This window comes from Schistocerca gregaria, chromosome 3 (assembly GCF_023897955.1).
Source record: "Schistocerca gregaria isolate iqSchGreg1 chromosome 3, iqSchGreg1.2, whole genome shotgun sequence".
Lineage (NCBI taxonomy): Eukaryota > Metazoa > Arthropoda > Insecta > Orthoptera > Acrididae > Schistocerca > Schistocerca gregaria.
Genome location: NC_064922.1, coordinates 497,518,078 through 497,533,466, shown reverse-complemented (window position 1 = coordinate 497,533,466; position 15,389 = coordinate 497,518,078). Strand labels below are relative to the sequence as shown.

The window sequence follows — 15,389 nt, the reverse complement described above, 5'->3', positions numbered from 1 at the left end:
CTTACGACCAAATAATATGTCTTACATTTCCTCAAACACATATGTTTTGTACATCAAACTCTTCAGAAAGATGTGTGCTACAAGGTGAACATATTTTTGAAGATACTATTTTTTTTTAATTTTTGACGTCCTATCTCCAATGCTCGAGGTAGTGGCAGGGTATTGCCCCGGTTCAAATGGGGGGGGGGGGGGGGGGGGGAAGAAAAGAAAAGAGGAAAAAAAGAAACAGATTTCTGTTGCCGGGAACTATCAAGTGAATCAAAATACATTCGCATAATTACGGAAGGCAAAAATGTCTCGTTAGTTGCAGATTTTATTTTATTTCCACCTTTCTGACAGTTGAGCATTAATTGCCTGCAGAACAATGAAGTTATTTTTGTCGGTTTGCTAAAGAAATTTCCTTTTATTAATATTTTCCACTGAGGCAGACAATATATTCTAAACGAAATGTTTAATTCCACACACTGTTCGCTGCATTTCAAGTGCACGTTTTCAACTTCTGGCATGTATTGCATTGTGCCATAATTTAGATCTAAACATGAGATAACACAGTACTGGTACTACAAGAAAATTTACATCCCGAAAACCACATTGAAAAGCGTAATATCAGGTCGTGGCCTACTTCATTGGGAATCTGGAAGTACGAAAGTGCACTTTAAATGTGCACATTTTAATATGGGTCACGAAATTCCGATGCTTTCAGAGTATCCTCTGATGTCTTGTTTCTTTTATGACATAATGTAAGATCTTTTAATGTTTTACACGTACGAACATACGGTCTCCCTACGACATCGTAGCTGCGCCAAGCGCGGTGACGCCTGTTATCTACACTTTCTGGCAACAGCAGAAATGAACATATTTCTAACAGGTCGCGGGAAAATATTCCGAATGGTGGTTTGAAAAGCGTTACCATCAAAGTAAATTTCCTTTTACGTAAGTTTAACTATGTGCGAGAATGTACGATGAATTTCTTAAATCACAGACTCTCATTTAAAACTCAACTCTTTCATGACGAGCCATTTAGATGAATTTCGAGCCCAGTAAATCGGTCATTTATGTCATTATTAAAAATTTTACTTGCACATTTGTATTTCTTAAATTGTAATACGCGTATAAAAGACAACATTCTATGTGAAAGCATTGCTTTTTCTATAGCAACTCTATGTATATTAATTTAAACCATTAACTTTTTCTGTTTATGTGTTCGCGCTACTCAACAGTGATGTTACTGTTGGCTGAGTACATCACGTGTTCTAAGCTCTGAATATCTGCTGTTATCGGCTGGCGAGATCACGTGACATGAGCTATGTCTGGCTTACGAAAGTGCTTCGCAATCTTGATTTCAATGCTTCGGAAAGTAACATGCGGTGTTCGGTGGAATTCGAATTTATACTTTCGCAATATGAAAATATGCCGTGGATGTGTTGCTCTACATCAAAGATCTTTCCAAAACATGTCCCCCCCCCCCCCCCCCCCGTTTATTATTCTAAAGTGCTGGGAAATTCTACATAAGAAGGAAAAACATATGTTTTCACCTGGGATAAAGTGTATTTTTAACCGGGAAATCCGGGAGAAATCCGAGAAATTTTTTTTCATTGTCCGCGTATACACCCTGGTGAGGCGAACTATGAGGTTTCGAATTTCTGAGAAGTTCCCAGGGGATGATTCAAGGGGGTAGGGGGTTTAAATTGTGGTTAGGTGGAGTAAATTGAGTAAGACAGGGTTGGTTTTGAGTCGAGTCAAATTACTAATGTTGGTGACGAAAAAAGTGTTTCTACTGTAGGTACCAGAAGGAGGTGATGCTCTCTCACCATCATTCTCCAGATGCTTCAGTATGAAAACTAACCACAAATATGCAGAAAGAAATACAACCAATCACCTAAAACTGATTATATTATTATAATCTTACCTGCTGACAAAGGCTCTACCACAATGGTTATGAACTGCAGGGATTTCCTGTTGAGGTGCTCGGCTGGCTATGAGACAAGTTTGCCTACAAGTTCTCCCACAGCGAACTCCTTCCAGGAACGCTTCTCCTCTAATACCTCTCTTTTGAGCTTACCTCCTCCTTAACCGCACTAATTCATGCACATCTACCTTCTAAATGCTTCCTAAAATACACAAACCCAGGCACCTAGGACGCCCTGGCTGGATACTGCACCTCCACAGAATATTTACCATTGGGGACCAACACCTTCAGTCTATTGACCATAGCCTACCTTAATATTTAAAAAATACCAACTATTTCCTCTTTCAGCTGTCCACAGTTCCTTTATCACTTAGAACTCCTGTTTGTCACTATCGATGCCACATTCCTCTACACTATCATCCCCAGTGCCTGTGGCCTTGTTGTCATTGTACCTTTGCCAACACTTGAATATTCCAAACCTACAACTTCCTTCCTGCTCACCATGACCAACTGTGTCTTCATCCACATCTACTTCTCCTTCGAAGGTATTGTACCCATCAAATCCATGGTTCAACCACATGGCACCATCCTCTTGACAAGCTGTACCTGGATCATTTAGAGGAATCGTTTGTAGCCACACTGAATCCCAGGCATACAACTTTTTCATACCACCGTATCTACTCCAGCCACCAACTCACTGCATTTCCCCCCCTGTGGGTTCAGGGGTTAGAATAGGCCCGCGGTATTCCTGCCTGTCGTAAGAGGCGACTAAAAGGAGTCTCAAACTTTTCGGCCTTATATGATGGTCCCCTGTTGGGTTTGACCTCCATCTCTCAAAATTTTCTGAAGAGCGAGCCGATTGGAGAAGGGCGCCTTACTTGGTGCATTGTGTCCATCTTGCGATCAGACCATTCGCCAGTTATACACCGTTGAACTGCAGTCCTGTCCGCTCTCCATCTCTTGGGCAGGACTCTCTTTCAGCGTGCAGATAACACCTTGCACTGTGCAGTGCCTCTTTCTGCACCGACGGCGACCATGGACCACATGTTACCTAACATCCAGCACGGTAGCCAGTCCGTTGTGGTGGGGCCACCATGTACCCTGTTGGTTGTAGCCCCCTGACAACACAGGGATCGCTCTTTTGATGCCTGCGCCGTTAACTCCCCATGTATGCCAAGGAGTAGATGCCTATCCTCCTGGGGTATCGGGACTCCCGGCAAAGGCCATCCTGCCAGGTGGCTCTTGCCGTGGCTGGGTGGCGCCCGTGGGGAAGGCCCTTGGTCGGAGTAGGTGGCATCAGGGCGGATGACCTGCAATGAAGTGTGGTACATAGTCTCTCGCTGGTGACCAGCCACCAGCAGTCTCTAAGCGTTCTTTGGCTCAATTTAACGCTCAGAAGTACGATCCGAAAACGTTCCCCTCCCTGGCCACACCGTGGGAGGAACATAAGTCTCAGGATGGCAGTAGCAGTTATTCGCCCCGCTTCTTAGTTTGTACGAGGGTTGATGGGGAGTCTCTTCTCTCCACAAAGCCTCAGTTCTTTGTCGAGCATTTAGAGGACAAGTTTGGGGAGGTGAAGGGCTTGTCAAAAATGCGCTCTGGGTCAGTCCTAATACAAACGGCATCCTCTGCCCAGTCACGACGGTTATTCGCTTGTGACAAGTTGGGGGATGTTGCCGTTACGATAACACCCCATAAGAGTTTAAATATGGTCCAGGGAGTTATTTACCATAGGGATCTTCTTTTGAAGTCTGATGAAGAGCTGCGCGCCAATTTAGAGCGCCAAGGTGTACATTTCGTCCGGTGCATTCATCGGGGTCCGAAGGAAAATCAGATTGCTACCGGTGCCTTCATCTTGGCCTTCGAAGGGGATACATTACCGGAAAAAGTCAAGGTGATGGTCTACCAATGTGACGTTAAGCCATATATCCCTCCCCCGATGCGGTGCTTTAAGTGCTGGAAGTTCAGCCATTCATCTTCTCGCTGCATTTCCAGCCTCACATGTCGAGATTGCGGATGCCCATCACATCCCAATACTCCATGTGCCCCGCCTCCCATCTGTGTCAACTGCGGGAAGCACCATTCACCTTGCTTGCCAGACTGCCGAATTTTCCAGAAAGAGCGTAAAATCATGGAATACAAGACCCTGGACCGACTAACCTATACTGAGGCCAAGAGGAAATACGACCGACTCCATCCTGTGAGAATGACATCTTCCTACGCTGCTGCTACAACACCTGTGCTAGCCCTGTCTGTTTCTCCAATTGTGCCCGGATCAACGAGTAATAAAACTCCTCCTGCCCCCTCGCCAGTGGGGGGGGCTCTACCCACCGGGTTGCTCCTGCGCCACCTACCTCATGAGCAACACCATCCCACCCATCGGGGACGTCCGTCCCCACTTCTAAGCCGGAGAAGTGTCCAACTTCTTCGGCTTCTCACGCTCGCAAGGGGTCCCTTGGGTCCCTCCCTTCGCAGGTTTCCGCCAGCGAGAAGCCTGACGACCGACAATGGCGTAAGTGCCCGCAATCAGCTGGTCTTAGGGCTTCACGATCCTCCTCCGTTCCAGAGACTGAATCGGTGAAGCCCTCCCAGCCGGTGCGACCCAAGGAACGGCGTGAGAAACTCAAGAAGAGTTCTCAGCCCAAGGAACTCGTGGTGGCAGCCATCCCACCGCAACCTTCCAGCTCTGTGTCTGAGAATGCGGTGGAGATTTTGGCATCCGCTGAGGACCTCCATCTCGCCGGTCCATCAGACGCCATGGAAAGCACTATCACAGGTGCTAAATCGGAGGCAGCAGGTGACCCAGCGGCGTAATCTCCCTTCCCAGTCCCGTCAAGCCTTTCTCAGCCATGGACAACACCATCCTCCAGTGGAACTGCAGCGGTTCCTTCCACCATCTAGCTGAGCTCCGCCAACTTATCAGCCTTCACCCTTTCCTCTGCATTGCTCTGCAGGAAACTTGGTTTCCGGCAATGCGAACCCCCGCCCTCCGTGGCTATCGGGGTTGTTATAAGAATCGGGCAGCTTATGAAAGGGTGTCTGGTGGCGTCTGCATCTATGTCCTGAACTCTCTTCACAGCGAGTCTGTACCTCTCCACACACCTTTAGAGGCTGCCGCTGTTCGGGTGTGGACGCCACAGGCTGTTACCGTCTGCAGTCTTTACCTTCCACCGGATGGTGATGTCGCGCAGCATGTCCTGGCTGCTCCGATAGCTCAATTGCCTCCACCTTTCCTGTTACTGGGCGACTTTAATGCCCATAACCATCTGTGGGGTGGGTCAGTGGCAACAGGTCGAGGCGCCATCGTTGAGCATTTATTGGCGCAGCTCGATCTCTCGATCTTAAATGATGGTGCCTTCACACACTTCAGTGTGGCGCATGGCACATACTCCGCCATTGACCTTTCCATCTGTAGCCCTAGCCTCTTACCGTCTGTCCAATGGAGAGTGCATGACGACCTATGTGGTAGTGACCACTTTCCGATCTTTCTGTCACTGCCACAGCGTCAGTCTTCTGGGCGCCCTAGCAGATGGGCTATGAATCAGGCTGACTGGGACTTGTTCTCCTCCACTGCCGCTAGTGAGCCTCTCTCTAACGATGCCATTGATGCAGTGGTTCAATCGGTCACCACCGGCATCGTTACTGCCGCCGAATCTGCCATTCCCCGTTCTTCTGGGTCCCCTCGTCAGCGGACTGTGCCTTGGTGGTCGCCTGAGATCGCTGAAGCGATTAAAGCTCACCGGCGGATGCTCCAGCGTCACAAGCGACATCCCTCAATCGACCACCTTATCGCCTTCAAACGGCTGCGTGCGCGACCCCGCTGCATTATCCACCAACGCAAGCAGGAGTGCTGGGAGCGGTATGTGTCCATCATTGGCCTCCATGTCACTCCATCGCAGGTCTGGGCAAAGATTCGCCGCCTCTATGGCTATCGGACGCCTGTCAGTCTCCCTGCGCTCTCACTGAATGGAGCAGTTTGTACTGACTCCGACGTCATTGCAAACTGCTTGGCAGAGCACTTTGCTATGAATTCCGCTTCTGCCAACTACCCCTTGGGCTTCCGCTCCATTAAGAAGCGGATAGAACGTCAGAGTCTTTCTTTTCGCACTCACCATCATGAATTGTACAATGTTCCATTCAGTGAGTGGGAATTGCGAAGTGCCCTCGCCGCTTGTCCTGATACCGCTCCTGGGCCAGATAGTATCCACTCTCAGATGCTGAAACACCTTTCAGTGGACTGCCAGCGACGCCTTCTCGATCTTTACAACCGCATTTGGGTCGAGGGTGAGTTTCCGTCGCAATGGCGGGAAAGTCTTGTTGTCCCCATTCTGAAACCAGGGAAGAACCCTTTGGAGGTGGACAGCTACCGTCCCATTAGCCTCACCAACGTTCTTTGCAAGTTGTTTGAACGGATGTTGAGCCGGCGCTTGAATTGGGTGCTGGAGTCTCGAGGCCTTCTGGCTCCGTCTCAGGGTGGGTTCCGTAAAGGCCGCTCCGCCGCCGACAATTTGGTGAGCCTGGAGTCGGCTATCCGTACTGCCTTTGCCCGCTGTCAGCATCTGGTTGCTGTCTTTTTCGACATGCGGAAGGCGTATGATACGACATGGCGTCATCACATCCTTTCTACGCTTCATGGATGGGGTCTTCGGGGCCCTCTGCCGATCTATATCCGCAATTTTCTGTCATATCATACCTTCCGCGTGCAATTCGCGGCTTCATATAGTTCCTCCCAAGTCCAGGAGAACGGCGTGCCTCAGGGTTCTGATCTCAGTGTGTGTCTGTTTTTAATAGCTATTAACGGGCTCGCTGCGGCTGTGGGAAATACTGTCTCCGCTTCCCTGTATGCTGACGACTTCTACCTTTACTACAGCTCTATTGGCATTGCAGCTGCTGAACGTCAGCTACAGGGCGCAATCCGCAAGGCGCAGTCTTGGGCTGTAACGCATGGTTTTCAGTTTTCCGCAGCCAAGACCTGCGTTAAGCATTTTTGCCGGCGTCGCACTGTTCACCCGGAGCCAAGGCTTTATCTTGACGGCGAGCTTCTTAAAGTGATGGAGTCACATAGGTTTTTGGGGTTGGTTGTTGATGCCCGGTTGACTTGGCTGCCTCATATTCGGCAGCTTAAACAGGCGTGTTGGCGGCATCTAAATGCTATGCGATGCTTGAGCCACACCAGGTGGGGCGCCGACCGATCTATTCTCCTACGGCTTTACCAGGTGTTAATCCAGTCCCGTCTGGACTACGGGAGTCTGGCTTATGGCTCAGCATCCCCATCTGCATTGCGGGTGCTGGACCCAGTCCTCCACAGAGGGATACGCCTTGCCACTGGTGCCTTCCGAACCAGCCCTGTGGACAGCATACTTGTGGAGGCAGGTGTCCCTCCACTGTGGTTACGACGCCAACAATTACTGGCTGCTTATGCTGCCCATGTTTTTAGCTTGCCCGGGCGTCCAAATTATCGTGTCCTCTTCCCGCAGTCAGTCGTTCATCTGCCAGAACGTCGGCCCCGGTTGGGTTGTCCGATCGCCGTATGTGTCAAACAGCTTCTTTCCTGGCTTGGGTGTTTCCCTGTTCCACCTCCTTCCCGGGCCCCTCTGCATGCACCTCCGTGGTGTGTGCCTCTACCTTGCCTTCAGCTCGACTTGGCACAGGGCCCGAAGGACTCAGTCCCTCCGGAGGCCTTCCGACGCCGCTTTTATTCCATCCTGGCCACGTATCAAGGCTCTGGCGTTGTCTACACCGACGGTTCGATGGTTGCTGGTCTAGTCGATTATGCACTAACTCTAGGGGACCATTCTGAACAACGTTCGTTGCCGGCTGGCTGCAGTGTTTACACTGCTGAGCTGGTCGCCATCTTTCGTGCCCTAGAGTATATCCGCTCCTGCTCAGGTCAGTCCTTCGTTATCTGTAGCGATTCCCTGAGCGGTTTACGAGCTCTCGACCAGTTTCCCTCATTCTCGTCTGGTGATGGCTATCCAGGAGTCCCTGCATACTCTCGCCCGTAGTGCCAGGTCTGTGGTCTTTGTTTGGACCCCAGGCCATGTTGGTATACCCGGCAATGAAACTGTTGACCGCCTGGCGAAAGAGGCCACCAGTGCGCCATCTCTGGAGATTGGCCTCCTGGCGGCTGATTTGCGGGCAGTCTTACGCCGCAAAGTTCTCTCGTTTTGGGATGCTGAATGGCGCGGTCTGACCACCCCTAACAAACTCTGTGCCGTCAAGGACACAATGACTGTGTGGCGGTCATCCATGCAAGCCAACCGCAGGGACTCAGTCGTCCTTTGTCGGCTCCGCATTGGCCACACCCGACTCACGCACAGTTATTTACTGTGTCATGAGGATCCCCCTCTTTGTCGTTGTGGGGCGTCCTTGACGGTGGTCCATATTCTGTCGGAGTGTGCCCTTTTAACCGTGCTCAGGCAGACTTTTGCAATGCATGACACGCTCTCTACTCTTTTATGAGATGACTCTGCCATGGTGGACTTGGTTTTGTGTTTTATTCGGACAGGGGGTTTTTATCCTTTAATCTGAGTGTTTGTTTTTTAGTGTTGATTCTGGCTTTTAGCCTCTGATTTTAAACTGAGTTTTTAAAGTGTTCTTGGTGGTTGGCTTTTCCTCTTTTTCTCTACGGTCGGCCAACCACCGTCACACTGTGTGTTTTAATTTGTTTTGTCTGGTCTCTGTCAGAGTATTTCATGTCCTGTTTCGTCTGCTGTCTTTCCTGTTGTTAGTTTTTTATTCTCTTCGGGTGGTTTTAGTTTTTATGGAACAAGGGACCGATGACCATAGTAGTCTGGTCCCTTTAATCCCACAAACCAACCAACCAATCACTGCATTTTCTAAATCTGAGGAAGGATTTTGCCCAATAGCTTCCTGTACTTTAAAATAATACCTTTAAGTGTGCCTGTCTGCCACCCAGTGCCTCCTATGTCCTGCATAACAATCTGTTTTACTCATATTGTTATTCTGTTCAGAATGTTCCATTGTCAGATTTTGCCAAGGACTTGCAGTGTCATTTAACTTGAAAGAAATCTTGTGCAAGTTCTAAGTTTCTGTGCAGAATGTGGTCCTCCTCTGGCTATTACATTTTAATTTGTTTGAACAATGGCTATCACAATTTATTACATTCAATTGGTCAAACATCAATGTTTATTTGATTTTGTGGTTCTTGTTTTATGCTATCTAGTAATTTGCAGATTTAAATGACTTATGTTTTAACAGAAGGCACAAATGACAAACTTGTTATGAAAACTGCTTACGCATATCAATGATTTGTTTCTTAACTAGGAAATTTGCTTTTCTTTGTGTGTGAATTCACATATATCATAGTATTTGTTCTAGTGTGTGTGTGTGTGTGTGTGTGTGTGTGTGTGTGTGTGTGATGCTGTAACTTACCAAACGAAAGCATTGGTATGTTGATAGAGACAAAAAAACACACACACACACACACACACACACACACACACACACACCTGTGTCTGTATATGTGCGGATGGATATGTGTGTGTGTATTACCACAATACAGACTTTAATTTTTAATTTTGTTTTTATTTTTGACAGCTATTTGAAACTGTACACAACTCTTCCTTTGTCCAAACTGGCAACTTTCATGAGCCAAGGTCACAGAGAAAATACAGAATGGGATTTAAATAAAAAAATGCAAGACCTCATTATAAATCTGCTTTGCTTCAAGCACAAGATGAAGAATGTTGTTTGGACTAAGGGTACTTCTGGCCTGGAGGGCAAATTCCAGTCTGGTTCTGAGGTTTGTATTGTAAACACCCTTCCTTCTCTTTAAAACATATGCATATGTTTGCATTGCAATGTGCATCGACAAGTCCCATTGCTATTCACAAGAATTTTCAGGCTCAGGTAATGACTTTACCTTTTTTACATTGAATTTAGTAAAAACTTTGAACATTTTGACACACACACACACACACACACACACACACACACACACACATACACACACACACACCTCCCCCCTCCTTAGTCTCTCTTACCTTTTGCCCGTGCACACACACTTTCACTTTTTAATATCCAACAAGTGCAAAACATTTTGCCACTTTTATCCATTATTCTTTTGTATAGTTGACGAAACTTTATTTAGAATATAGATACCCACCACTGTTTCAGGATATTTTAGCTTATTTTCAAAGTTGTCAAACTTCAAATAATAAAATTGTAACACTTTGAGCAACAGTTACCCACTGAAATGGACTTTCTCAAACATGATAGAAATGTGTTAATGTAATTATATTTCTTTGGAAATGTGATTTGAACAGCTGTTTGAGTGCACCATTCAGTGGTAAATTGCCAGACTACAAATCCGAAGGTAATGGGTTCGATCCATCCCTTACCACTTCTTGGCAATGTTTGTTAGTGTGAAAAATGCTGTGCTCCATGGTGGTTTGGGGTCAGTGTTAATCTGTGAACGCCCCTGTAACTGACTGGGTAAACCAGTTCAAAAGTTTCAAGAACTAGATTTTCACTCTGCAGTGGAGTGTGCGCTGATACGAAACTTCCTGTCAGATTACAACTGTGTGCCCGACCGAGACTCGAACTCGGGACCTTGGCCTTTCGCGGGCAAGTGCTCTACCATCTGAGCTACCGAAGCATGACTCACGCCCAGTGCTCACAGCTTTACTTCTGCCAGTATCTCGTCTCCTACCTTCCAAACTTTACAGGTCCGGAGTTCGAGTCTCGGTCGGGCACACAGTTTTAATCTGCCAGGAAGTTTGAGTTCAAAAGTTGGATGAGGGCAATAGCTTACCACCTCCAATAGGATCATGGCTAATAAATAGACTTATGTTGTCTTCAAATCAACCTTCAGATTATTGACAGCAATTATTGCCCATTATAAGATAGTCCAGACTTAAAAATGTTAGTTGTGTGGTGAGGAACATAAACAGTATTGTGGATATGATTATGCATACTATGAGTTTCGATACTTACACTGTTGTCATTTAGATTATACAAAAAATAATTTCATTGCTGTTCTTCGAACTCTTTAATTGGTAACCTTTGATAAATTCAATCAAGCATGATCTAATTTCCAACAATTTTGCCATTATTGACCTCAGGTGGAGGATAATATCCTCAGATGGAGGATAATTTTTAACGTAGGTATATGTTTGTGTTAGCATTGTGTCATCTTGCATAACAATATTACATAAGGGACTTTTTTTGCCCCCAACACTATACTATGTGAATAAGTAAAACTTTTTACAATTGGGGTGAGTCACACACACATGCAGTACAAGACGATCACTTGAAAATGACATATTTCTCTAAATCACAATAGCACATTACTATAACAGTTTTGCAGCCTGAAGCGGAGAATGACTTTGTTTAAAATATTTTTGTGAGTGGACAGTCACGTGTCAAGAAAAATCTCTCCTGTTGTGTGTGTATCTTCCTTTCTCTGCGCAGTTGCCTCTAATTAGTTTTCTGTCTTTCATTCACTACTTAAAATGACAGTTTGTGCCTCTTTTCTCCAAACTTCTGAAGTAACAGTCACTCTTAGGCCAATCTTCGAGAGAGATTTTGTTTGTATATAACATAGGTGCAAATTTGAAACTGATTATTAAACAGAGATCATATCATCTGCCTTTGTAACTATGATTATTGTTTTCACTGTAGACAGTGTAAAAGTGTATGTGTTGGGGGGAGGGGGGGGGGGGGGGGGATTCTGCGTGCGCACTCTGTGACTTACGTGTGATATAGTATGCATTCTGTTGAGAGATGTTGTATTGAAATGAATTATCTAGCAAACTACTGCTTTGGACCTGGAATATTCATCTTTACTACTACTACTACTACTACTACTACATCCACAAGTACTTAAACATTTGAAGAATTGCTTAATTAATAATGACAAAATTTTATTTTTTGCATGCCATAAAATAGTTTCATATGGAGCTGAATCTTTGTCCATGGTGTTGGGAGTTTCCAATTGAAGGTCATAATGGATATCACATCTTTTCTGAGGGTTATTTCTAAATCTATCATGTTGTCAATTTGGTAACTGATGATTGTTTATGTCTGTGTCTGTCAGTCATTCTAACATTTTTGCTGTTGGCAGCCAGAAGTAAAGCAATATGATGTACGAGAGTTTGACTGTGAGAAATACTGATTCACCTGGCCTATAGATGACTTACTTATAGTTGTTTTAAATCATTAACCTGTGTAAAAAAAAGTCTCTCTTTAAGCAGAGCGCAAGAGAACTAGCTTTATTATGATTAATTATATTTCTTTAAGACTTCAGAAATCTGGTAATGGTGTCTTATTTTCATGTAATTATTTACTTTTTCTAGCTGGACTTCTACATTGACCGTGACATGATACATATAGCAGATACAAAAGTATCCCACCGTTACGGAGATTTCTTCATCAGAAAAATCTTGAAGTTTGAAGAGCTGAACAGGAAGTTACATTCATTGAGAGTATAATTATGAAACTGTGGAAACATTTGTACACTCAGTTGAAATATAATTTGTAAATGAATTGTGTAAATGTAATTATGGTTTTTTCCCTCAAAATAAGCTTCCTTCACTTACTTATGCATCCCAAATAGTGTCCCTTTTTTTTTATTAGTTTCAGTGATATTTGGGTGGAGTGAATTGCTGGTAAATTTTTTACAGAAAAATGTCGATGCTGTCTTGCTGTAAGGAATAAAAGTTTTTGCATCACTACTCAATCTGCTCATTATTTTCGTTGAGGAATCAAAAATTCTTTTGTATGTTTGTTGTTGCGATATTATTGTGTAGCATGAACCTAAACTCTCTATTGTCTATAGTTTACATCCTTATTTCTCCCTCCCAACTTCCATGAATCATTGCAGCCACTTGCTGGGGTTACAATCGCTTCCCCTCTTGCCAAGTTTTGTCTGCCTGCCTGCTAGTACCACCAGCATCTTCCTTCTGTTTGCTGTCTTTATTCAGATAGGGAAGGCCATTTTTTTCAAGAAAGAAACTTGAATTTTTTCCTTATTTTTATTCATAACCAATAATTTAATACTGTTTATGGAGAGGTCAAATTTTTATTGAGTAGGACCACTATCACTGCTATTGTGGTGTATTGTTAGGAAAGTGGGAAGTGTGTAACAGTTAAGTCTTCAAGGCAGGAACAAGATTTGTTAAAATGTCCAGGATTGATTTTGGTTGTAAAATAAGTGTGTGCCATTCCTTTCATGTCTCACTGATTTCTTACAACAGTGGAAACTGCAGATTGATTTTGTGCAACTGGATAATAAGAACTGTCTTACCTGTTGTTCATGAGTTTGTGTTGGTACTGTGCACCATGAATTAAGAATCTTCATTGATGGTGGACAGAAGATAATGTCTAGCCTTCATTAAAGTCTGGCAGATTTTTCAAAATATTACCTTTGCTGCATCAAAAACATCATCATTTGTGAATTGTTTGATGATGCTGCCTCCTCCTGGAGGAGGAATGAAGTTAAGGCTTTCGCGCAGTCACAATACTGGGATTCCATTCATTAGTCAGTCCACAAAATTTATTACCTTCCAATTAGTTGTTTTCTCGTGTTGCTTATTGGAGATATGCTGAAACTTCTGTTTTGTGGCAACAGCCTTCGACCACAGTCAGTCCATGCCCCTATGACAACTACAAGCTCCAGTTACATAATGATCAGTTTTCTTGCATTGGTGTCCAACATCTCATTTTAGTATATCATCTCCCTGGCTATATGAAGTTAAGATGTCATTGCCCTGCGCTGATTATAGTGCTTCAGAAACACTAGAATGATGTATCAACAGGAAAAATCACCTGAGAAAAGTATAAGGAGACAGAGTGGCTAGCCAGGTCTTACCTTCGTGAGCCAGTTTCCAAGTGCTGTTGATGCAGATGTAAAAGTAGAAAAACTATTGTAGCTCTCGGTACTGTTACTTCCTTCCTCAGATAGTGACAGGTTGGTTAAATTCAGAAAGGTCACTCAGACCCCTACTTGAGACAGACCTCATGTGTTATGAGGACAAGGAGAGACAGAGATGAAAAGTTAAGTTCAAAGAGTAGGAGGCCAGCATAGTATGTTTGTAAACACTGTGCCAATTTCAGTCCAGAGCAAAAGGTAAAGTTGGAGTAAAAATAAAGAGGAATGAATAGTGCAATTAAGAATTAGAATTAAATGGGAAAAAGAGATTGATAACCAGGGAGAGGGTGGAGAAGAGAGAAAAGGGGAAACATGAAGATAGAAAGTAAGAGTGCATACAGAAATACTGCAGCGAGCATTCAGCTCCCTTGAATCATACTGTAAATCTTGCTGCCCCCCCCCCCCCCTCCCCTTTCTCAGTGCACTGTGAGATGACTGATGCAGTGATTTACTCTTAACAGCAGACCTTCAGTACCAACTGTTTGTAATACTACTCAGGAGAATCTGACTTCTTGCCTATTTTGATTATGATGCAAAACATTTAATGTGCCATAAAATACTAAACCATTTCAAGATTGTCATTTACAGTGGTTTTATGCCATAAATCACATCTCAGAACACGAAAAATACTTTTATAATGAGAATAAGGTGGTAACCCTTGACTAAAGGCTTGTGAAAGGGATAACATTGCCAAAGAGAATAAGAGTTTTCTAGGATCGACTTAGGAGTAATTTTTTTGAGACTGTATTTTGGAAACATGTGCAGGAACAATTCACGTACTTTCACTTTGCTACATATGAATTGTGTAGCAAAATTCGTAATAGTAAAATGAATGGATCAGGATGTTCTGCTCTAGCACATTTTTGTGTGCTGCCATCTCCCAGTTTCCCTCTCTTCCATTTTATATCTGTCCCGCTTTGTTTCTTTCATTTGGTCTCTTCCAACCAGACAATTGCATATACCCCGTCCAATACCTACTCCCCATTCATATTTTTTACAACTTACAGGAAACTGTGTGAAATGTTGCATATAAATACATAATACATACAAATTCATTCAGATGCACATACAAATAGGGTTAAAATTTGTGAAAAACAAATATTACTACTACAGAATTTCTTTAGTATGTTGTGAAATTAAAATTGACAATAAACTTGCCAAATATTTAGTCCCCACTTCAATCTTATTAACGTAAATAAACTCTTAATAATAAATAAATTAAATAATCAGTAAAATAATAGGTTAAATCGAATGGTAATCTTACTCGCAACGAAGCACAAGAATAAGGATTTGGTTTCAAGTGATACACTCCTAGTTCAGTGCGGCGAGCTGATCAGCAGACTATGAGCTAGCTCAAGTTTTTCTTTTCAAATGGGTTGAACTCATCGTGGATATGCTAGAGCCAATTGTTGCACAATTCTAGTCAGCAGCCCAGACGCTAACTTAGTTATATAGGCAGTCCCCGACACCAGTCATTTTGCTACTTTAAGGATGAGAAAGTATGTGCAATGTTCCTCCACCACTTGTTTAGTTATCTTCCTGTGTTTACAGAACGTAATTCCATTTAGTTACAGGAACAGTACATGG

The 15,389-nt window shown here is 44.2% G+C and overlaps 1 protein-coding gene across 1 annotated transcript in view; it reads left to right on the top strand.

The window, feature by feature from the left end:
- Positions 1–12,432, top strand: part of LOC126356195 (eukaryotic translation initiation factor 3 subunit L) — a 77,480-nt gene extending 65,048 nt beyond the window's left edge. The window contains exons 10-11 of the mRNA XM_050006981.1: positions 9,470–9,674; positions 12,229–12,432. Coding sequence (XP_049862938.1) covers positions 9,470–9,674; positions 12,229–12,363 — 340 coding nt within the window. The 3' untranslated portion in view covers positions 12,364–12,432. The remainder of the gene's footprint in view (positions 1–9,469; positions 9,675–12,228) is intronic.
- The last annotated feature ends 2,957 nt before the right edge of the window (positions 12,433–15,389 follow it).